General features: G+C 38.3%; 2 protein-coding genes across 5 annotated transcripts; one reads left to right on the forward strand and one right to left on the reverse strand.

Moving 5' to 3' along the window:
* Positions 1 to 10,779: 10,779 nt before the first annotated feature.
* Positions 10,780 to 15,596, reverse strand: mtfr1l (mitochondrial fission regulator 1-like). Its single transcript, XM_057343801.1, has 8 exons — positions 15,475 to 15,596; positions 14,857 to 14,965; positions 14,645 to 14,752; positions 14,311 to 14,420; positions 13,395 to 13,606; positions 12,820 to 13,180; positions 12,409 to 12,543; positions 10,780 to 12,296 (listed from the first exon to the last, which is right to left on the reverse strand). The coding sequence occupies exons 2-7, from the start codon at positions 14,869 to 14,871 to the stop codon at positions 12,432 to 12,434; spliced, it is 918 nt and encodes a 305-aa protein (XP_057199784.1). The 5' UTR covers positions 14,872 to 14,965; positions 15,475 to 15,596; the 3' UTR covers positions 10,780 to 12,296; positions 12,409 to 12,431.
* A 145-nt stretch (positions 15,597 to 15,741) lies between these two features.
* Positions 15,742 to 24,840, forward strand: si:ch211-15d5.11 (oxidation resistance protein 1). 4 transcript variants are annotated; one of them, XM_057344306.1, is made up of 16 exons: positions 15,742 to 16,007; positions 16,555 to 16,750; positions 16,872 to 17,035; positions 18,690 to 18,757; positions 20,462 to 20,521; positions 20,836 to 20,973; positions 21,199 to 21,330; positions 21,408 to 21,592; positions 21,692 to 22,002; positions 22,137 to 22,284; positions 22,500 to 22,671; positions 22,787 to 22,897; positions 23,007 to 23,159; positions 23,302 to 23,397; positions 23,487 to 23,560; positions 23,680 to 24,840. In XM_057344306.1, the coding sequence occupies exons 2-16, from the start codon at positions 16,689 to 16,691 to the stop codon at positions 23,813 to 23,815; spliced, it is 2,010 nt and encodes a 669-aa protein (XP_057200289.1). In that variant the 5' UTR covers positions 15,742 to 16,007; positions 16,555 to 16,688; the 3' UTR covers positions 23,816 to 24,840. The 4 variants fall into 4 exon arrangements, with proteins under 4 accessions (XP_057200289.1, XP_057200291.1, XP_057200292.1 ...); XM_057344308.1 differs by having other exon boundaries at positions 21,692 to 21,942; XM_057344309.1 differs by lacking the exon at positions 21,199 to 21,330.
* Position 24,841: the final 1 nt, after the last annotated feature.

The following is a 24,841-nucleotide window of genomic DNA, read 5'->3' on the forward strand; positions in this document are numbered from 1 at the left end:
TCTACTTCACTAGTAAGTTGCGACACCAGTTATTTATAAGCCTCACCACTGGAGCCATTGCATTAAAAATACTTAAAAAGGCATATGAATAGATACATTGTTTCTCTTGTGTCATTTGTGCTTCAAAAGTTTAGCTTTTACAAGAAGTGAACTAAATTACTATTATACTTAGATTTCCTGGCTTAAACCTGCCCCATTTGCAATAATTTGGTTTTAAATCATTTTTATGTATGGTAATTGGTAAAGAGCTCTTGATAGGTTAAAATAATCTTAGCAAGGTCATTTCAATTCTAGTATAGGACATTTTTACAATTTTAGAAGAAGAGTACTACAGGGAGAAAATGAAAAATCGTATACTTCACCTGAATGGCTCATCAACCTTGAACATGTTGCGGTCTCTTATGGTGCCTAAAATCACTCCCCAGACTAAAACCAGAAATGTTGTTTAAATAATGACTCTGTTAAAATATGTTCCTGGTTCTATACAATTGGCAAGCAATACATAATTGCTTTGTCATCCATGCACTTCAACAATCTGATTTGAGCAATTACATCAAAACGTTGTTTAGAACAGTGATATCTAAACAAAAATATGGTTCATGATATATATGGATTATGCAAGATCTTTTCATGTCATGTTTTACCTTTGATCTCTGCTAAGTTTAGAATCTGTGAGTAATGGACAGATATAATTGTGTTGACTGCTTGTTTGTCAAAGGATTCAACATAATCAGAGAGATAGAGAGAGAGAGAACCAGTACCACACTGAATATTTAATGGGATCCCACATAAGGTGTGACAGTGGCTTCAACAGGAGACAATCAGTTTAGTTTCTTAACAGTCTGATTATTACAGTATCCTTGTGTTTAAAACCTTGTGTTTATATCCAAATAATATAACCGCACTGTTAAATGCGTGCCTTGTCTCATCCTCAAATCAATCTGAGGATGTGGGCACAAAAAAATATGGTTATTTACTGCGATTGATTTTTAGTGGACAGGCTCTTGAAGCAAAAATAAAGGAAAATCCTAAACTCTCAGTACGAGAATGTGATCAGCCTGTTTTCTGGATTTTCCATCTGTTTTGTTCAAAGCTCCACATTAATCATGGAGTCACATAACATAAACGCTGCTTGAAGTTTGTTAAAATGCCTTGAAGGGAAGGGAACACACAAACACCTTTTCCAGTAAAGACATTTTTGTCTAATCGCTTTCACCAGGGCTAGAAGATGAAACAGGTCACCATGCTCCTGCTCTGTACACTTTTAGATCAAACTATAACATACAAGAAGAGAGAGCAAACAAGAATATAATATACTATATTGCAATTATATTCTCAAAAGTCGTCATATAATAAACGCATAAATGCCACACACACATCCAATAACACAGGGCATTATACTGTGAGTCAAAATGTATTATAGTGTTCCTGTGCAAAATGATCTTCTGCTATAAAAAGAAGCAAAAAGACCTCCTCCAGAAATCTGTCAAAACAGAGTAACAGCTAAAAGAGCATCAATCAGGTGACATGTGAAAGAAGCTCATAAAACCATCAGCCTTCTCATAGCAAAAACTAAACAAAACACACAAAGCCAGAAAGTTCAACCAGACAGTTCAAAATTGCTCACCCACAAACACCTTTCGACATATAATGCACACGTGCAAAACACAATCCAATGACCTCACAATGCAATTCCAACAAATGATAAAACCAAAAAACACAATGCAGCGACTTCAAAACACAGGTAGGGCGGACAATACAACAGCCCTAAAACACAATATCCTCTAAAGCATGTGAAGGTCTAGCCTGCCTGTAGATGAGAAATCAATCGAGAAAGTCAGTTTGAAGCCAGAATAGATATTTCTAGATCCACCAGAGGGCGCTAGTTTTGTGGACTAAACACGTCCTAAACACTGCAAAAAACACAGTCTTTGCATTCTTTTAATAATTCTCAAATATACCCTTCCAGTTTTGTTTCCCAAAGCATTACATTAAATAGATTAGATTAATATAAACTCAAAACAAGATACCCATGCAGTGAACCGGGACCACTCATATCACTGTTAAAAAGAACAGCAGGAAAACTCGGGAATGTGCTAAATGGATTTCCTGAGAAGTTCTCCAGAGCATTAGTACCAATTAAACCGCCCCCTAATGAGGGATTCAAGCAGCATCCCAGCAGGAAAGAGAGCAAGAGAATGAGAGGAAGGGGGCTGGGAGTCATGACTAATACTGTATGATACATCAGGTGAAGTTTAATGCATTCACAAACCATCTTTGATTCCTCACTGTTTTCCTCTTCTTCTGTCTATCTGGGAAAAATAAACTTTCTAAATTTGATCTGCTTGCCGTGAGCTGTACATGTAGCTCAAATGATAATGCAGGTATAGCAATACCAAAGTATATATACTGTATATATATATATAAATACCAATAATAAAGAATTATATTTTCTTCTGTTTTGGTAGTGTGATGCTCTGATGCACAATGAACTCTTCAGACCGTTCTGCTTGTTCGGGCTATAACTAATGAGATTGGAGCTAAAAACAGCTTACTGTGTCTACCAGTGGGACAACCTTGCTGTCAAACACACACACACACACACACGCACGCACGCACGCACGCACGCACGCACGCACGCACGCACACACACACACACACACACGCACGCACACACACACACACACACATTCTTGGCAGTTGATTATTAACAAACTTGCATGTGTTCACATGCAACAATGTACAACCACCTGTGCACAAAGTGTTGCTTTATACCTTTCAAAACATTAGTTAATATTCGGTTAGTTAATTACGTTTCTTCAGGAGTTTAGTCCATTCTAGCTTCATGATATATTCATTACATATATTTACAATCTAATATGCATTCATGAATCAAACAAGACCCTATAGACACTGATGGGAGTGCTGCAATGTCTTTTTATTTTATTAGTGCAGATAAGAGTGAAACCCCAGTTGACTCATTAGCAGCACAGCATGACTGTAAACATTATGTATTCTGTATTACACTGTAATTCCAGGATATTGAATTTTGCATCCTCAGGGGAAATGTGCAGATCTCAGTGTTTTCACCTAAATAAACACAATAAAGGTAGGATATGGCTGATCAAGAATTCACATTTATAAATCAGAATTGGAGTCTCTAATTACTGTAATAAGCCATCAAAATTAAATAGGTCAGTTTTTTCCAAAGGTTTTGTGGCTTTTAGCCTGTATATTAGCTGAAACTATTTAAATGCTTTTGTACTGTTGGTTAAATCAACCAAAAATACTGATGACTCATGCTGCAGGCAGATTTTTCTCCAGTCAAAAAACACAACCAACAAGCAAAGAGCCAATTATGGTTTCTAGTTAAATATCACAAAGGCACAATTGTTTCTGGAACTCTCGATTCTGTATGAGCATAACAGGTTTAAAATTAATTATTTTAGTGTGTTTTTTCTACCCTTACTGATTCATCCCTCTTACAGAACCCTGACAAAGAACTGTTTCTGAAATGTTCTTTACCATTATCCATTATGAAGAGTAAAAGTCTCAACAGTTAGCCTATTTAAATCAACAGTTATTTTGAATATTTTCAGTGCTAAAGTTTACAAGAATTCATTTCAGATCTACTGGTTTGGACTGTCTGTTTGTAGTACAGATGACGCTACCAAAATCTCATCAAGTCTCCAGAAATGCCCTATGTTGCTAGTGTGGATCAGATTCTGCAGGACTTGCCGGGTCTATGAGTGTAATATAGAATTACTATTTGGAGTTACAGGGGTGTAGTTTTACTTGTGATATCCACATTTTTAAAAGACATTTTAAGTGATCTACACTAATAGAAAATTGTCCTAATAATGTTTTACTCATATCTAACAATGTCAATTTGGGGATAGGAAATATAATGTATCTGGTATGAAAACAACAGTCAATAAAATGTCCTTACAAATGTGGTGTGTGTGTGTGTGTGTGTGTGCGTGTGGACATGTTTTATATCCCGGTGGGGACCTAAACCTGAATGCACACCAACACATGGGGACTCGTGTCACTGTGGGGACCAAAATTGAGGTCCCCGTTGGCAAAAAAGCTTATAAATTGTACAGAACAATATTTTTTTTAATCTAAAACTGCAAAAAGTTTTCTATGATCTTTACGGTTAGGGGTAGGGGATAAAATATACAGTTTGAACAGTATAAAAAACATTACGCCTATGGACTGTCCCCACGGAGATAATAAACCAGACGTGTGTGTGTGTGTGTGCGTGCGTGCGTGCGTGCGTGCGTGCGTGCGTGCGTGTGTGTGTGTGAGCGTGTGTCTGTGTGTATGGTGGGACTATGTGGGCGACTCTGGGCACATTTACATAATGACAATTTCCTGAAAAATCTCTGTTACATTTTACTGGTCCACATTTCATTCCACTTGAGAAGTCCATACATTTTATACTGATATTCAGACAGAACAACGTGTAATTCCAAATAGTTAAAAAGACTGACTCAGTGATGAAACAGTCTCTGACAAATCGGTTACTAAAGAACGGAATAAAATAACAAAAAAAAAATGTCATCTAAAGCAAGTAACTGTATTTCAATAGAGCAATCTCAAACAATATCTTCAATGTCTCAATTCAACTGACTAAAATTGAAAAGTATGGAAAGTCAAGACCTTAATGCCATCTGAGCTGTGCCACAGTGGGTTATGTACATGCTCTTGACATATAAGTGCTTAGTCTCACCACTACCCACTTCATGTTTACACTCCACAATTACAAATTAAAGAAAATAACCCAGAAAAATAAACACCTTTTGGTTGGATGGACCTAATGTGGAATGATGACAACTTACTCTTACAGATGGTTGATTTGTGTAAAGCTTTCTGTAAGTCCTGTCCAAAGTCAGTTCAGCAGCCTGATGCTTCAAGCACAACATTTTTTTGTTTTCTAAACCTGGTCATAAATAATAAAAAATCAAGCCAATAATTCAGAAAAGCATGAATAACAACAACTGAATATTCTGTTTGTGAAGCCAGGAAAATCACCTACGTCTCGCCCACTCTGTCTATCTTTCCCTCTTCCTCAGATGCATGGGTGGCAAGGCAGATGGCTGTATTGAATGATGATGAAAGAAGGCTAAATTATGTAACCGACTGCTAAAGGTCTAAGAGTCAGATTAAGACATATTTTTCAAAGGTTTAGGATCACAACACTTTACAGACCTGTTAAACTAGAGCATGTATTGTAGCATTTAATTTCACTGTCTGGGACTGTTGACGTGTCTTAAAGGAATTGTTCACCCCCCAAAAAATCTATGATAAACATCATTATACTCACCCTCAAGTTTCTCCCAGTCCACAGTTTTTGAGGAATATCCTGACTACTAATTTTTTATAATAAAAGTAAATGAGAACAAGGGCTAGCTTCATGACGACAAAATATGACTTTAGAAGACTTAAAATATGGCCATATGGATCATTTTTAACACACCTGTGCTTCTTCCATTTTGACAACCCCAGTCCCCATTAACTTTCATTACGAAAAATCATTGCCAGTATTAACTTTAAAAAATCACCTTTTGTTTTCCAGAGAAGAAAAAGTTATACAGGTTTGGAACGAAGTGAGTGTGGGTAAATTATGACTGAATTTTTATTTATAGTTGAACAAATTCTTTAATAAATCACACCTCCACATCAAACACAATCTGTTAAAACCACACTTGGAATGCTTTGAAAGTCAATGTGTGTTTATCGTTCTATATAAAGGAGCAGACAAACCTCTTTATCCTCATGTCTGGTGAAGCATCATGGGAAACAAATGCATCACATTCATGCATGGCAACAATTACCTTTTACAACAACATGTTTGCACAGATTGTGTTCAGTCACAGAATCAGTGTTTAAGGTGCTCACACAAGGTCGCTAACACAGATAGCACTGTTTTCTGGCTGTCAAGGATATAGATAACACACATTGGATTAAATCGTACAATGATTTAAACCTTGGAAAGCTGTGAATACAGAGCAGGCAAATGTGTTTTGTGTGAGCGTCAGCAGAGAAATGGTTTACGAAGATTACAACAGTGAAAGCACACAGAAGCACATGTAATAAAGTAAGATGCAAAGAATTTGCATATATTTTGCTTCTAATATGTTGAGCTTAATAATATTAGAAATGTAATTAAAAAACTTTGGCCCGGTTTCATAGACAAGGCTTAGCCTTAACCAGGACTATGCCTTAGTTAATTTAGGTTATTCAAGTCGCTTTTATTAAAATGCCTTAGAAGAAACCATTACTGATGTGCATCTTGAGACAAAACAATGGCACTGACATACACTCACCTAAAGGATTATTAGGAACACCATACTAATACGGTGTTTGACCCCCTTTCGCCTTCAGAACTGCCTTAATTCTACGTGGCATTGATTCAACAAGGTGCTGAAAGCATTCTTTAGAAATGTTGGCCCATATTGATAGGATAGCATCTTGCAATTGATGGAGATTTGTGGGATGCACATCCAGGGCACGAAGCTCCCGTTCCACCACATCCCAAAGATGTTCTATCGGGTTGAGATCTGGTGACTGTGGGGGCCATTCTAGTACAGTGAACTCATTGTCATGTTCAAGAAACCAATTTGAAATGATTCGAGCTTTGTGACATGGTGCATTATCCTGCTGGAAGTAGCCATTAGAGGATGGGTACATGGTGGTCATAAAGGGATGGACATGGTCAGAAACAATGCTCAGGTAGGCCGTGGCATTTAAACGATGCCCAATTGGCACTAAGGGGCCTAAAGTGTGCCAAGAAAACATCCCCCACACCATTACACCACCACCACCAGCCTGCACAGTGGTAACAAGGCATGATGGATCCATGTTCTCATTCTGTTTACGCCAAATTCTGACTCTACCATTTGAATGTCTCAACAGAAATCGAGACTCATCAGACCAGGCAACATTTTTCCAGTCTTCAACTGTCCAATTTTGGTGAGCTCGTGCAAATTGTAGCCTCTTTTTCCTATTTGTAGTGGAGATGAGTGGTACCCGGTGGGGTCTTCTGCTGTTGTAGCCCATCTGCCTCAAGGTTGTGCGTGTTGTGGCTTCACAAATGCTTTGCTGCATACCTCGGTTGTAACGAGTGGTTATTTCAGTCAAAGTTGCTCTTCTATCAGCTTGAATCAGTCGGCCCATTCTCCTCTGACCTCTAGCATCAACAAGGCATTTTCGCCCACAGGACTGCCGCATACTGGATGTTTTTCCCTTTTCACACCATTCTTTGTAAACCCTAGAAATGGTTGTGCGTGAAAATCCCAGTAACTGAGCAGATTGTGAAATACTCAGACCGGCCCGTCTGGCACCAACAACCATGCCACGCTCAAAATTGCTTAAATCACCTTTCTTTCCCATTCTGACATTCAGTTTGGAGTTCAGGAGATTGTCTTGACCAGGACCACACCCCTAAATGCATTGAAGCAACTGCCATGTGATTGGTTGATTAGATAATTGCATTAATGAGAAATTGAACAGGTGTTCCTAATAATCCTTTAGGTGAGTGTATTTTAAGATATGTCAGGGCAAGCTATTTTCAGTTAAGATACTGTAGCTCAAAATCCATTTTGGTCTGAGACTAGTCTTAAGCCTTGTCTGTGAAACCGGGGCTTTATTTACTGCTGTAATGGGATTTAAATTCAAGATTTTCAATGGTCCCCATCTTTTGCACCCCACTGTATTGACAAGCAGTGCATTTTCAACCCACTTCAATCTTCCACCGAATCTTCTTCTGTAATTCCACAGAGGATGAAAAATTAATCAGCACAAATGATGCAAGTGTTTGAAAGTGACAAACGGAAAGAAACAGGGTTGAGGAGAGCATAATGCAGAAGTCTGGAACATTTGATTTCATTGGAGCCAAAGTTCTCATTTAGGTTATTCAACAGCTTATATCAAGTGGAATGGTATCATAACAACAAGAATCGAATACATCAAATATAAGAAAAATAAGACAATGATATTATGGGATGTCACAGGTTCATCAAATCACACATATTAACAAACACACGTCAAGCAGTGAGGAAACTCTCCCCTAATGACGTCTTTATATGTGTAACCATGAGAAAGCTTTGAACTGTTCAATCAATTATTAATGACGTCTGCATTTTTTATATGAAAGACACGTTGAGATTGTTTCTTGTCTCTTCACCGCAACAGCATTCAATCCTCTCTGTTACTAAGGAAATGGTTTTAGTGCGTTCCTGCAGTCAAACTCTAATTTAGATGATAGAGTTTCTGTGTTGCAGATATGTTTTAACAGGAACCCGAATCACCAGCTCATTATGTGAGGAAACTGCAATGAGAGCGCTTTAGTCATAAACTACTCATCTGACGGATAAAACGTAATCAAATTCATCAGGATTTTTCTGGGGTAAAACATAGGAGGAAAAAAAGAAGCTTTGTTTGATGTATTCCTCATAAGATTGGCAGGTTGATTTAGCAATGTATTTTTTGGTCCATTCAAGAGCTAAATATGAGGGGTTTTTATACAGATTTTTCACCCAAAAACATTTTTGGTTGAAAAACCTGCAATCAATCAGAAAAACATGATCAAGATGTACTTTTACAGGGAAAACGGTTATTTTTACCATTTATGTGAGCCCAGTCTCATGAATTGCGTATAAATAACACGCGCATTGCATTATCGTGAAATACGTACGCCAAAGTTCGATTTAGCGTGCATAAATACGGCTATTTTTGCGTGCATATGATACGCCGCGCGCGTGCATATTAAATGGCAATTTGTCTTATTAACCTGTCCCCTAACCCAAACCCTAAACCTAATGTTATTATTTTAATTATTTCAGTGTTTCCTCTTCATGTACGTTTCAAAAAGTTCGATTTTGCGTGTATATGATACGCACGCAAAATCGAACTTTGGCATACGTATTTCACGATAATGCAACAGCGTGTTATTTATACGCAATTCATGAGACCGGGTTGTTTATGTCTGGCGACCCAGCTGTTGGAAAAATTCTGTTTTTTTACAAGATTTTTACAGTATATGTTCGAAATATGGTGAAAAAAACAACCAATAAAACTGCAGAAAAAGACTGCAACTTTACAAGAAAAACATAAAAACATTTTTTAAAACATTTTACAGCATATTTCTGGCGCCCGTTTTATACAGGATTTTTTGTTTTTACAATAGGATAAAAGTAGAACTCATTTCTTTAATTTACAGTCTGTAACAGAATAAAGACTACTGAATTGTTCTGATGAAGAGCATTAAAAATCTGTCTAACAAGTATCATTTAACCTTTAGACTCAAAGTACAGCCAAGGTCATTTCCCCAGACAAATCATTTGTCTCATTTAAGAGTTTGGTTGTATCTAAGAGTCTAAGAGATTTAATGGGGGTTACAATATGGCACCGTGTCATTTTATGATGATCGGAGTTACTATGTGTTTTGCTGAAAAATGCAATTAATAAGAAAACATTCGTCTTAGATTACATTTAACTGTCAGATGTGGTTTTTCAATTATGAGTGCTCTTGGAAACTGTAATAAATGTAGAACATCTAATATTGGCCACTATGTTTGATGAAAGTTGTAAAACTTCTAAGCAACAGGATAAATTAATGTCACGTGTCACGAAGGTCAATATTTATAGTCTCAAACAATGACAGTGGGCTCTATTAAACATAATCTCCATAGACGTCTAAAAATCCTCTCCGATCTAAAATAGACAAAATCTGCTTTCCAGAGGTGAGGTGTGATAAAGTAGGCCAAGGACTCCCACAGAAAATAGACAGCACATTGAAACTGGCCTGGATCAAATCAGGTCTTTGAGAAAAAATTAAAAAAGGAGGTTAACTAGAATCTTCGAAGTCACGGGCCTCCCAGGGGGTGAATGTGTGGAAGCGGATCCACTCAGTGTGGGGAGAACCGGCCTCATCATTATACCTAGCCGGCGGAGACCAAACACAAATGTCAGTTTCCATATCAATACAGCTCCTTTAAAATAATACATTCTCTGGTGCTTAAGAAAACAGAACCAAAATGTTTAAGAAACTTAAAATGAAACCCTGAAAATCCCTTAACCATAACCATAAATATCACTTCCTATTACAGAAATAATGTTCCTTTCTCCAGAGTTCCGTTTATCACTGTTTCAGCCCAAGACTCATGTCATTCATGGCACGCATTTCATTTTATTTCTGTATTATATATTATTCAAGGTATTTCAGTATGCTTGTTCCCTGGGATTTATTTTGAACCCATAATTTTGACTTTGAACTTTGGTCTAATTCAATGCTTTACCACATAGGAACACCAAAAGTCTTCTGCTATATGATTATAGGAAGGTTTCTCAGCACAGTCTGTGACTAAAATGCAAACAATTAGCTCTGACATATCAAAATGCCATTGTTTTATCTCAAAACAAACAGCAGTAAAGTTTTTTTGTAAGGCAACTACTTACTTGTCCTAATTTAACTAAGGTCTAGTCCTGGCTTAATCTAAGACCTGTCTAGGAATCATGCCGCTAAATGTAATGTAACACTTTTGAAACAGCCCTGATCCTTTGAGATTTGACACTGGCATGAACATTCATCTATTTTTTAGGATTCCATAGTTAAATTGCAAACCAAGTGATGGAAAACAGCTGGGATGTAATCATTACAACACCTGCACCAAAAAAAGTTCATATTGGGTTTTAGTAGCATTGGTGTCAGCAGTATAAACAGTAATGCTACCCCCATGTGGCTGCTGAACAAAATACATGATTCATTTAGCCTTTAAACCATTTATTTCTGCTGTACTCACAAACATAGGCAGTTATTTCCTTGTTTAACAAAAAAAGCAAATGCACAGTATGCAAGTATCTGTTTTCTAAAATAATCCACAAACTGCAGGATTGAACAAGTCTGCAGCTCTCACTATAGCTGAAACTATAACTGAAACCCGGCAGTCATCACATGGTCTGGCATCTGGCAGGTACTAAAACATATCACCATATTCAGTGCATACACTTTATATTATGGCGCTAATTACCAATTAGCTTTGATGAAATGTTCTTTTATGAATATAATAATATGTGTACTTTGAATTGTCTATTAAACAGGTTCAGGAAATAAACCTAGCTATGTGACTTTAAATTAGTTTATGAAGTTATCTACAAGTATCGACTTTTCTTAGAGTATTGTAGGTTCTGAAAAAAGAATCTGACACTACTGCAACTGATAATAATGTACGTAGGACACATTGAAAGGCTGCAAGCATGAGAAATGATCAATAATGTGAATCAAATAAAAAGCAAATGTTGTGTTTGGTTCCCACTTTAGTGACTGTTCATGGCACGCAGGCAGCATATGCATTAAAACACGTAGCAAAACAAAAAAAACGCATTCATCATCATATAAAATATGAGGGGTCCTCAAACGCAGATTCACATATGCCATTACACTTAACAAAAACATTTACAATCTGCTGGACACGCAAAAACCCAAACAGTTTTCTTTTTTCACACACCTCCTGAAGATAAACCACACGCATTTTGAATCCAAACATATTTAACACAATTCTCTTAACCACACCAGTCTTGTGGTAAAATACGCACTTCAAAAGTCTATAAGGAGAACGGGAACATCACAAAGCAATAATTACAAGAGAATGTGCACATGCGCGCACACACCCTTTAAATAGAAGAATGTCCTTGCTTGTTTATTTCCTAAATTGAGACAGATGTAGCTTCATGTATTGCCACATCAGATCGCTCATCAAAAACGGCTTCAAGTATTACAGGGTTGTATCAGGGAAAGTGTAAGGCAAGATATACACTTCTGTCATCTCCAAACTAAAGATTGACAAACTGAAGAACTGGGCTCTTCCAGGAACCTCCTGTGGTTTCACGGCTTGAATAATATGTTGGAAAGAATGGGAACTTTCTAAGCAGATGTTTCCGTAAATGTGAATGAAACAGGAAGTAACGCATGGATTTAGAAAAGTATAACGTAACGACAAAGGGAAGAGTGATCACCTATCTGCTGAGTAAAAAGACCACCCATATGGACCCTTATGTACACACAAACACAGGCATTACAAAAGCATGTACACGGCCCATTTGGCAGCTCAGTGCCAGCTGGAGTGTCTGTGTATGTGTATGTGTGTGTGTTGACGAAAGCTGCTCCTATGTCTTTCAGCCATGTCACAGCTGTACGGCATTGTGGGAGCACTAAGGAGCACAGCAGATCTCCATTCGAATTATTCAGAGGCATTATGGGGTTTCCATGGCAACGGTCCACAGGCACAGGCCTATCAAGCCAGCAAAAGAAAAGGTAGTTCAAATTCAACAGCCATGTTTTATTCACTAGATTTGTGTCTTTAGTTCAAACTTTGGACCGAAGAGAAACATTTTCAGCCATACATTGAGAGTGTGCTGAGATGACATTATTTCCTCACGCTCATGTCATCGTCCTTCAGAACAAATTTCTTCCTCAAGGCTTCAGATATAAGAGAGGTGGAGTCTTCCTCCCTCAATGAGGTGCACCCACGGTTGTATCTAAATAAAACACAAATACCCACAATTGTTATTTGCAATATTTATGAGCTTCATCAACAGCAGTGGTCTCAAACAGTCAAAAAAAACTATTATTGTTGTTGATTTGTCATATTCTTAATATGTCATACTTTTAGACCTTCACACTTTTAGAAGCAAGTACTATTAGACGAATGAATCATCCAATTTATAATACATGACTCAAGCCAAATTTAAAATGTCTATGACGGCACCTCCGCTTTTTGAATTTATTCTGTTCCTGGAATCAGCAGCTCTCACCTCTCCTTGCTCATCTTCATGCGGTTCATGTCTTTCAGAATGTCCATGACATCAGCAAAGCTTGTTGACTTTGACAGAGACACCGTGTCTTCCTCTGGCTCTCGGAAGTCCATAGTTGGGTGATCAAGGTCAAAAGTTGCCGATGCTGTCATGGAGACTGGTGGCATGGGATCAGGCATCAGCTCTGAAACTTCTTCCTCCTCATCCTCCTCTTCTACTTCCTCCTCTTCCTCTGTGACATCACTGATGACAAAGGAGGCTGTTGGTGCAGCCTGGTAAGTGGCTGTCTCAAACGGAGCCAGGGAGAAGCCCATACTAGTGTCATCAGGGGACAGCAGGTCAGGGGTGATGGGATTCGAATCTGAGCCCGGTGAAGATTTTGAGAAGGATATATAACACAAATTTGAATGACAATAACTCTTATTAAATACAAAAAACGTTTAAGGCTAATAAAGCTTTAATATACCCCCAAAAATCTTTATTTTTTTGCAAACCACCAAAGTAAGGCAGAGGTGTCAGGCTGAACAAAAAATTCCAACAACAAAACAGAAACTTCAAACTTAAGACTATTCAACCTGAGTCTGAAGCAACTATCTTGGCAATTTGGGCTCGGAGTCGACTCAGCTCATCCTGTAAAGCTGTTGTGCGGTTCAGAGCAGTTGCACCTGGTTTCTTCAGGCCCTCGACCCGTCTGCCTTCTCGTCTAAAGTTGGGTACAGAAGAGTTTCTGTGCATAACCAGCAAGGGTGTTGGCCTCCACTCATGCCTAAGCGGACGTGTGTCACTCCTAAAAAAACAGCAGAAAAGCACTGGTTAAAGACAAAAGTTTTCAATTGTTGTCACTGTAGCTCAACTGTTGAATTCATCAGAGGGAATTTACTGTATTAAATTAAAACAGTCAGCATTGACATTTTTATATATTTAAGTTTGAACCCAAATCAGCAGCACAGTAGTAAAGGGTTATATGATAAGAATAAGAAGAAAAATCTATTGTAGTGGTATAGTTAAGTATCACACATGGAAAACCTTATTGGCATGATCATGTTGGCACGTTAAACCCCCTCAAAGATCAACAAAACTGTATATATAAATGTTGTGGCAAAACAAGGACTTTGTGTTTTTCCAAGTTTCAGACAGCTTTCTCAGTTTAAGCAACCAAAATGTAGATTCTCATCTATACCTTGCAAAACACCTTAAAGGGATACTTCTCCCAAAAATTTTAATTCTGTCATCATTTACTCACATTCGAGTTGTTCCAAATCTGTATAAATTTCTTTGTTCTGATGAACACAGAGAAAGATATTTGGAAGAATGCTTATAACCAGACAGAAATGTATACAGATTTGGAACAACTTGAAAGTGAGTAAATGATGACAGAATTTTCATTTTTGGCTGAATTATCCCTTTAAACACAAAATGTAAGTATATAACTTCTGTTGCAAACCTAAGCAGTATACTTCAGTAAGCTAAATGTACAAAGGGTGGATTTACCTGACTCTGGCATATGTTTCCTCCTCATCATCTGCAATCCAAGCAATATCTGCCAGTGTAGGCACCATTGGACCATCCCTGGAGTGCACTGGAGGAAGGCCTGGGAGCTCCTGTGAAAAAGTAGAAGCAAACAACCATTTCTTAAATTTTATCTTACAACACAAACAGCATCACTGCAATACATACCCTGACATCCTAAAACGAATGAATTATAGTACCTCAGATTTCAGGTTTCAAAACCGTAACAACTAAGAACAGGCAAGTACCGCCATGTGTTTATGACAGTGGATGTGTGTTTATGATCGGTGTATATAAAGCATTTTCCATCCCATACCTGGAAACTTGCCCTGGGACAGGGTTTAAGAGGCAGCGTAGAGCCAATTCGTCTCACCACACTACGAGTTGAGCCATGTGGTTTATTTTGCCAAATAGGGATTACCTCCTGAAGAACAAGTACACAAAACACTTACAATATAAACTACACAATGACTTAACATAAATACACAGAGCATAAATACAAGTTGCTTTAGATATTTAACTACTTACTGCCTCTGTTTCCATTTTGCTGGGACGGTGGAATGAAGTCAGTGCTTGGATTGTATGATGGTGATTTGTAATTACAGCACACTGAACATATTTGACCGAATTTCTTTGCCTATAAATAAAGAAAAAACATGTAATGTGCCATGCTTAGTCAAGGGGAAAGCTTATCAAGATTTAATGTTTAAGAACAAACAAATGATGATATTTATAACAGGCGAGTCTTTAGTTTGTGTACATTAAGTAAATAAAGCAAATGAAAGTGCGCCTGCGCTTATCTGCACTATCTGGCACATATCCACACTATTCAATTAACTGAGCAAACAGATCGTTCATTTATTAAAGTAATTACTGGAATCACATAATTACCATAGAAATAAACAAACTTACGATAAACGCCAATTTAATGCATCAATAAAAAGACATTGGAAAAACGTGAACAATGGAAATCTGGAAACACACAAAGACAATAAATCAAAGTGTAAACAAAATAAATAAACCAAACGCGTCCTGTGACCCTTCTCAATATAGCATCTTAGCTAACAAACGACCTCACTGATACGTAGCTTCTAATCATGCATTTTGAAGAAATATATCACACAATGTGTAAGATAAAGATTATACCGGTTTCTTTGTGCAGATTATTTTGTTTTCCTGTGTGTTGTGAATTGTCCAAGAATCTTTTCTCTGCGTTCTGTTAGCTGTTTAGCCGTTTGCTAAGCGCGTCCCCGGCTACTTTGCATAGAGAGTGCATGAGTTGGAAGTACGTCTAGTCACCGCGCTCTGTGATTGGTTAAAATTCTGCATATATTACCTCACAGACCAATAGAGTTGAACATTGCAAAGACAACACCATGCGCCTCCAAGATACAGAATAAAAGTCACCAGATATCTAAATTTATAATGAATAGGCCCGCAGTGCCATACTGCAGCGAAACAAATGTAGGTTAAAAATCAAAACATATCGAGTTATATTTTAACTAGGAGCACCTGTTGATGATTTAGAATTAAATAAAAAGTATCAGTTGTGGATTGTGTGCTCTTACCTGGTGAATGTTGACTGACAGATTCACTGCAGTAGCATCAAAACACATGACAGCGCATCATGCGGAACGGCCCGATCAACTGGTCGTTACATGGGATTATTAAAGACCGAGGTAAGTTATCTGATACTGGGGATAATTTTGTGATGTTAGGTTGTCATATCTCTCATTTAGAGATACGCATACAAACACCAGGCACCATGAGTGATCCATCTTCAGATATACTGCAGAAGATTTCTAATGTGGAAAGTGTCGCAGTTTCTGCAGATACAACATTGAGTGACATAAAATATCAGCGTTTTTCTGTTGTTTAACACGGTACACATTTGTTAAGTGTGGCTGCTTGGCACAGACGCGCGACATTGTGATTCATCTCGGGCCTGGAGGGACTCACTCATCTGTTATTAGCAGAACATCACGAGTATTTTGGGTTTGGTTCGACATTAAAAGACTGTATTCTTAAAGCAGCTATGAGCACAAGACCTTGTAATTTTAAGCTTATCTTGAGTTTGTGTATGTAAAGTAAAGCAATTACTGAATTGGGCATTTGGGCACAAGTAGGCCTATTTGCATGCATCTGTAGACTGTTTGCATTTCCTGACATGTATATTTATAATATCTATCCTCTTCCTCCATTTCTCTCTTCTCACTCATATTGCAGGTGTTGTGTAGAGTGCCGGGAATACTTATGAGGATGGTGAGGGGAAAGAGGAAGATTTCCAGGTGGGGACACTGATTTCTGCACTGGTAAGGTGAGGATCTCTGGCCAGTTCTCAATCTCAGCAGTGAAACCTCATGGACCACACAGCTCGGAGAGATAAGAGCAGAACCAACTACTTTGGGAATGTTCAGAATAGGTAAGATTTGGAGACAATATAGACATGTATGGGTCATACTTTGATTTAAAAAAAAAAAACAGAAAAGAAATTGTAATGTGTACACCACGCCCATAGACAGTCCTGTCATATTTTTCTTTAGACTGGGATCAAAGCTACCGGCTGGAATTTCGCAGCCCCCTGGCTTCATTACTGCGCCATGTTCCATTGGCGCTCAGGGTGTGTTGGGGAAGAGTGTTGGGCAGGAGTATGTCAAAGGACATCACCAAATCCGAAACGCCAAACTGAGACAGTACTATCTAAAGGGTATGTCCCTGACCTATTAAACATTTACATCAGCATTTGATTTCGTATAAGCTGCACTGTTGAGTTTTAAAATGATCCATTTACTGCTTGCCAGATGAGTTCAGTGTTGTTGTTTACACAGCTGTGTCACAAAAGCTTAATCATCCTCTGAGTCTTGTTACGACCCCAAAGATCTAGGGGTATAAGGGGGTAACATTTTTAGAGAAAATAAAAAGATGAGGTTATTCTGTCCCAGCACAAATGACAACAAGTATTTCTGTTCATACATGTATTCTTGAACAGTCAAAATTAACAAAGCGATTTGGACAAACATAAAAGCATATAGACTTCAGGAGAGGGTTAAGCCAAATAAATAAAGCCCACACAAGAGCATAGTCCAATAAACACCGCGAATCCACTCTTTGCCTGGGACAGCGGCGAGCGTAACACCCAGGAGAAGCAATCTCCTCGCTGAACAGATTCCTCATGCTTAAAAGCAGTATCCTCCACCCCAGCGGTAATGAGGAGCACCTTTCGCCAATCAGAGATCTAAGTGAGGATAGTGAGAGGGACAAAAGAACAACAATTCCCAGCATACAGCACTCACAACTTTACACCAACATTTCTCTTTCAAAATAAGAGTACAAAATATCAAATACGGGAACGTAACACCCCCAGCCATAAATTACAAACTACCACTGTAAGTTGTAACATTCTTAACACAAGGTCATTTCCAATAAACATTTACAGAATGTTGGGAGAGTGAGTTCGGGATAAAGCATCAGCTATCACATTGTCTGATCCTTTTTTGTGACAGATTTCCAGGTTATGTTCTTGCACAATGAGAGACCACCGCATCAGGCGTTGATTAGAAATACTCATACGAGAAAAAAAGACCAGTGGGTTGTGGCCTGTGTAGACTACAACTGGGGAATAACTACCTCCAACGTAGACTTCAAAGTGCTGTAGAGCCAAGAGGAGAGCTAACCCTTACGAAAATTTACAATGGTTTTACTACAGTTAAAACAAAAATAACATGGCTACTGTAGTAAAACAATGGTTATCACAAAATAACCATGGTTTAGAAAACCATGTTTTTTGTAAAAACCATAGTAAACGATGGTTACGGTAGTAAAACCATGGTTTTGCCCGAAGTAATCAATGCACCAAAATACCATGTTTACTACACTTGTACCACAAAAAAACATGGTTAATTTTCATAAGGGAAGGCCTCCTTTCCTATGGTGCTGTAATTTTGCTAAACCCTCTGTAGTAGCCCACCATGCCTAAGAAGCGCCTGAGTTCATGTTTATTCACGGGGGTTGGAAACTCTAGAATGGCTGAGACTTTGGCCTCCACTGGACGCACTTGTCCATGACCAACCTTCTTACCTGAGTAAATCACAACTGCCTTGGCAAAGTCACATTTCGTCAAGTTTAAGGTCCGAGTGAGGATAGTGAGAGGGACAAAAGATCAACAATTCCCAGCATACAGCACTCACAACTTTACACCAACATTTCTCTTTCAAAATAAGAGTAATAAATATCAAATACACCTACGGGAACGTAACAGTCTATAAATGCACTTTTTGTTTATTAACAGAAACAAACACATCTGCTTTGTCTGTATTGTCTTGTGACAGCAAGACTACAAATAACTTGTCTTGTGCTTATAGAGGCAGCATTTCCTCCTGAAGTTCCAACAACAAAGACTTTGGAGTCATGCGGAAACAATAAACATGGGGTGGGTAAAGTTTCATATTCACAAGCTGTCACCATCATAAAGAACTGCAGCCCAGGGGTGTGACTAAGCCATGGCTATTAGGCTCGAAGCCTGACTGTTTAAGCTTTGGTTAATATTTTATGCCTTTTTTAACAAAATTTCTATTCCTATTGTTGACTTTAAAATGAAGGATTTGGTCAAGAGCATTTTTTCCTGACAATGTTAGTAAAGACCTCTAGTATTATTTACGTGTTTCAGGTTTATCAGGGTAAATGATGTACAGTTCAAGAATTAGCAGACACTTGATATACCAGCATATTGTGTGCAAATTTAACAAGGCAAAAAATGTGCAGAATTAATTTGGCATGATGTAGGTGGGTGTTTCTCTGTCTAGAATAAACCATGGGCTTAGCCTCTGGTGTCACCAGGGTGTAGTCAAACCCCTGCTGTTACATATAACTGCCAACATGCTATACATCATAATTTACTGTAATCCTGATAAGATTGGAGCAAAGGTTAATGAAACACCCCATTCAGTCAAGTCAAGCTTTCAAACTTTTGTAATGATACAGTTGGATCCTCATATGAATGGATATTTCAAGAAGAATACAGAAATTATACAGCAAATATAATGGGAGAATATCGACTGCCAAAGTTTGGGTAACTAATATTTAATTAATATGTAAGTAAGATTCAAAGTTGTAAGCTTTCACTGTTGACTTTTACACAAGGGGGTTTGCTCATACAACACAACCAGAATGAATTTCTTTGTAAATATGTAGATTCATGCTTGTGTAAATTGTCCCATTCATTTGAATGTGACATGAATGCAGTCCTTTGTCTCTTACCAAACATACTGAGCTGATTTTATAAGTTAAGCTAGTTTAATGAGCCAGCAAAATCATTTTTACTCCTTATGCATCTTTTAAAGGTTTGTCAAACAGCTAGTTTGGAGATTTACTAATGTGAGATGTTAGGAATAAGAAATATCTTGAAGCTGGTTATTTTCTCAGAATCATTTTATTCTTGTCTAGGGCTCATCTTTTTCTCGCCCACACACACACACACACACAGGCATGGTGTTTATATCTGCAGTTAAAGTAAAATATAGGTCACTGGATGTATCCGTCTATGTCTCAGTACTGTTTCTCTTAAAAAGATGTAACTCAGAGGGTCTGTCACAAAGCGTAAAACAATCCTCAGCTCTGGAAATTCTCAATTTGACTTGTCTTTTAAACAGACTTCTGTTTGTGTGTTGTGCTAAGCATGCTGAGATTGAACCATTTCAGGTCTAGAAACTAAATGTTTTTTCTCTTTTACTTTCTATTTACAGCTAAATGTCTGTGCTATAGATTTATAGTTTAACTTTAAAGATTATAGGCAAAATTCAATGCAAATCATTTGACTGAACAAAAGCTTTGCATCACTAACCAATATTTGCATGCGCAAGGAAATGAAAAATGAGTTTAGAAGGACAGATATTAAAGTTTGTGCAGTGTGCATTATGTAACATTTATGACACAAAAAGAATTTGACCTTTCAGTTTATGGAAAGAAAAATTAGATCACGAAAGGGTTTGCAGGTTTTTTTATGTTGAATAATGTCCATTTAATTAATTAATTACTTAATTTAATGAGATGATTATGTATATAAAATTAATAGTAAGGAATTACAATTCTAAGGAATTAAAACAAAATAAAGTGACAGGTTTTATTTCTTAAACAGATTAATCCAGATGCAGCAGTGTATAGTGAGTCTCCTATCCTCAACCTCACAGGCCCAAAGGTAAAAATGACTGTACCAAGAATATACAGAATCTATTTTCTAGTAAAGACTTGTTAAATCCACATTCATTGGTCCACATATAAAACAGCCAATAATCGATTTAGCCAGTTCTTCGTCTTACTCCGCCCTATGATACCATTTGCATGAACTATGTGTCCATTTCATTTGTTTTGTTTGTGGAGGCTCTTGCTTCATCCAATCAGCTGATGTCACAGGGCTATAAATAAGGAAATGAGGAGCTGTACAGCAGTGTGGGTGGAAGAGAAGTGAAACAGTTTGTGACTATGTCTCTCCTTATGGACCGTTTCACACAGTTCCCCAAGAACAAAGCTTCATCTTCACCGCCAACTGCAAGTCAAGAGCACAGCCTCGATCCTGCGGTCGACAGCGTCGTTGGGGTAACCCAGGCTCTCGTGTCCCCCTCAACAGATGCAGAATATGACAAGCTGATGGTGAGAGACTGTCTCAGAGGGGATGTCTGTTTACAAACCATTGTTGCTAATGCATGGGTGTGTAACAGTAGTGAACGGCCTGACAAAAGCTCAGTTAAGAAGAACTGAAGCATCAATTGACAAGCTTTTGCTGTTAAGGAAATTGAACTGAAATGTATTATGTCGTACAGAGCACTGTGAAACATAATTCTGCCGCTTTGTGTAATGTTTATCCGTCTCTCAAAGGATGTGGAGGCGGTGCCTTTACCTGATGGGAAGGTGTGTCTATTGGCTCTGCCTTCTGAATGTTCTCAAGGGGAGGGGCCAGCAGGCATGTCTTGCCTCAAACTGTTCTCTCGCTATATTACAGATAGAAAGGCGAGAATTATTTTATGTCTTTTGTCTCCAGCATTCATTTGGAGGATATTTTACTAGCTTTGTTTCTTTCTCACTAGGGTGTGGTGTCTGGAATATTGCTGGTGACGTCCAGTAAGATCTTCTTCGACCCTCAGAAAAGTCACCCGCTCGTGCAGGAGAATGGCTTTGAAGATTATGTGTTCTCCTGCTCTGTGGATGATCTCGCTTCTGTGTCTTTCTACACAGACATCTCTAACATTCACTTCAACAAGACCACACACAGGTGCTTCCTGTTTTACTCGTCATCTAAAAATATACATTGGCAGAGCAATGAAACACACATCTCTTCACTCTATTAATGATGCCTTAAATCTTCTTCCAGATGTAACGGTTGTAAGACATCCACCCAAAACCAAACCAAGTGCAGCGTCCGTCTGCCTGCGATAGATGCCGTTCCCACTCCCGAGCCCTCCACCTTACTCGATCTGCCTGTGACTCTGGGTATGAAGGCAGAGAAAGAGGATGAGGAAGGTATGGAGACTGGTGACATGGCTGAAGTTGAGAGACAGCTGACTTTGGAGTCTGGAAGAATTCTGACGGCTGCTGCCACCTTTTGTTGTGGTGGACCTGATGGTGAATATGAACACAGAAGCAGGATGGAACAGCAGTCGTGTTTGGATAAACAGCTGTTAGGTGATCTAGAACTTGTCAGGAATTTTGGAATGAAAGTAATCTGTGAATGATTTGTTGTTGTTGTTGTTGAGGAAATAAGCCTTCTTTTTCTCTGACTGAATTCATTCATTTCTCTCTTTCTCTCTCTCTCTCAGGTTCCTGTACTGCTACATCAAGTGCCGGTACAGTTGGATCTCTAATGTTTGTGAGAATTCGACAAAAACAGCAGCAGGGGAAGAGAAAGGCTTTGTTTAAACCTAAAATCACCTCCAGAGACTCCTGGTTCACAATGCAGCAGGAAAGGTACTGTGCCTTGCCTTATGGACTTGTTTAATGTGCTGATAATGTGGTTGTATCACTTTGAAACATTGTAACCCGCAGCCATAAAATACTTAAACTATTCTGACAGTCATAGAGTGAAAACTATAATAATATTGTTTTAATAGCCTCCCCCTCTCTCCATCACTCCATCATTTTCATATGGTACAAGTGCTGTCAAGTGTCATTTTGTGCTGTAGTTCAGACAAGCTGTACGCGTACCTGAGCCAGCATCGGCCAGACCTGTGCATCCTGGAGGGAGGTGAGGAGGAAGCAGATAAAGATGATGAAGATTTTGTGCTCCTGGATGAGGAGGAGCAGGAGGAAGAGGATGAATCGCCAAGGGAAGGACGGGCAGGGGAGGACTGGGAGGTCAGTCATTTAATGAATTTACATATCCTAAACTAAAATTCGTCCCTTGCACTTTTATCGGAAAATGTGTGTAGGTGTATACCTTTTTTTTCTGGACCCTTGTTTTTCTGGGCAGATGGTGACAGTGGAGGAAAGTGCACCGAAAGCCTCTATTTCCACTGAACCAGAAGGTCTAAGTCATATATTGAAGCAGAGTGTCATACTGGATCCTCAGCAAGTTAGAGAGGTCTGCACGCACTCATTTATATAAGCTTTGGAAACTAAAGGCCAAAATGATACTCTGGACTATAGGTAATTTGGTATGTTCAAAGTGTTTAGCCTGTGTCTTTTCTTAGATCTCGAAAGAACTGCCTCCACGTACAATCGGACACACGTGGCATCTGTCTTACAGCACAGACAAACACGGCGCCAGTCTGAAGACTCTGTACAGGAAACTTAGCACCCCAGACTCACCTGTGCTGATTCTCATCAAAGACCACAACCAGCAGGTCATACTTTATTTCTAGAGCCCTAATCAGAAAGTATAAAGGTTGAGGCTCATGAATACATATATACACAATATTCATGTAAAAACCAGGACTTAAGTCAGATTTTTTGCTTTTGAAAATGTTTAAAAATGTGTTTTTTCAGGTTTTTGGGAGCTTCCTCTCGCATCCACTGCATCCCAGTGAGACTTTTTATGGCACTGGAGAGACTTTCCTGTTTCTGTCACATCCTCGCTTTAAGGTACATTTAAAAAAAAGTGGAACTTTTTCCTAGTTGTGAAATCATGACAATAGAGTTCTTCATGGAATTGCTGGTCTGTTTCTTTTAAGTGTTTCCGCTGGACTGGAGAGAACTCTTTCTTCATCAAAGGAGATTTGGACTCTTTTGCCATTGGTGGAGGAAGGTACAAGAAGGGTTTGCATGTTCAGATACAGTATTAATCTGGAGTTTTATATTTAGTTAAACTGGGACATGTGCGTTTTATTTTTTAAAGCTTGATTTTTCTCATTCTCTTTTCCCCAGCGGTCACTTTGGTCTGTGGGTGGATGAGAGGTTGTATTTTGGCAGAAGCAGCCCCTGTTTCACCTTTAGTAACTGCAGCCTGTCTGAGACCAACGACTTTACCATTCTCGAGCTGGAGGCCTGGACATTCGGCTGATTTAACTTGCTGTAAATAACCCAAAGTGACACGATTTAATGGAGAATATGGCCATTAAGAAAAAAGACAACTCTTTAAAACTTGTAAATGAAGAGACAGAAACAGGAACTTCAGGTTGCAGACTGCGTGAAGAGGGATTATTCTGCCTGAAGGTTTATCAAAGAGAGATGGATGAATGCTCACTGTACTTATCATCTCACCGCCACTATACAGAAGAAAACCTATTTCATCTTGTGATTAAAATGCGGTGGGTGAAGTCCAGTGTTTTAGGCCACATTCATAATCAACTCAACTGTATGAATTCACCTTTCATCACTGTACGAGAAATAATATCTAAATTCTAGGACAGTTTGCTAAATGAGCTGTCGAAATTCATGGTACTAGTGAGGTTGACCGTGGCACCGAAGTGCCATCTGCTGGTAGCATTGTTTCTAAACATAAGTTTACAGTATGAACATCATTATGAGGTCCATCCTCGAATATACAGTAGGACTTGAAAATGTGACACCCTGTAAATAGTGTTGATAAAAGCCTATCTGCTGTTTGCAAGCAAGTGATTGGTATATTTGGTGTCATAAACACTGTTTTTGCATTATTCTGGGCCAACAGCAGCACTTTTACACATGGAAAAGTGAGTTATCACATTTCTTGTGAGTTAAACCACAACTGAAATGACTGGGTGGACTACCACACATAAAAACTCGCAAACACACAATCCCAGAATAGCATGTTTCATGTCTGACAAACTTATTTGGCATCATCTTAGAAAGCATATTTATACTTTGTGGATGAGTCCCTGTAGGATAATATACAATACATTCTTTACATAACTCTTAATACATTAGTGATATTATTGCACAGTTCACTTATCAAAATAATGGTTCTAAAAACTCAAAATCTAAATTATAGTCATAGAAGACTAATGCAATATTTATACATGTGCTGTCACTGTAAAATCTGTGTTTACACCTAAAGTGTTAACTCTTGTAACCTGTTCAAATATCAGATCAATAAAAACAATAATTA

This window comes from Triplophysa rosa, linkage group LG10 (assembly GCF_024868665.1).
Source record: "Triplophysa rosa linkage group LG10, Trosa_1v2, whole genome shotgun sequence".
Taxonomy (NCBI): domain Eukaryota; kingdom Metazoa; phylum Chordata; class Actinopteri; order Cypriniformes; family Nemacheilidae; genus Triplophysa; species Triplophysa rosa.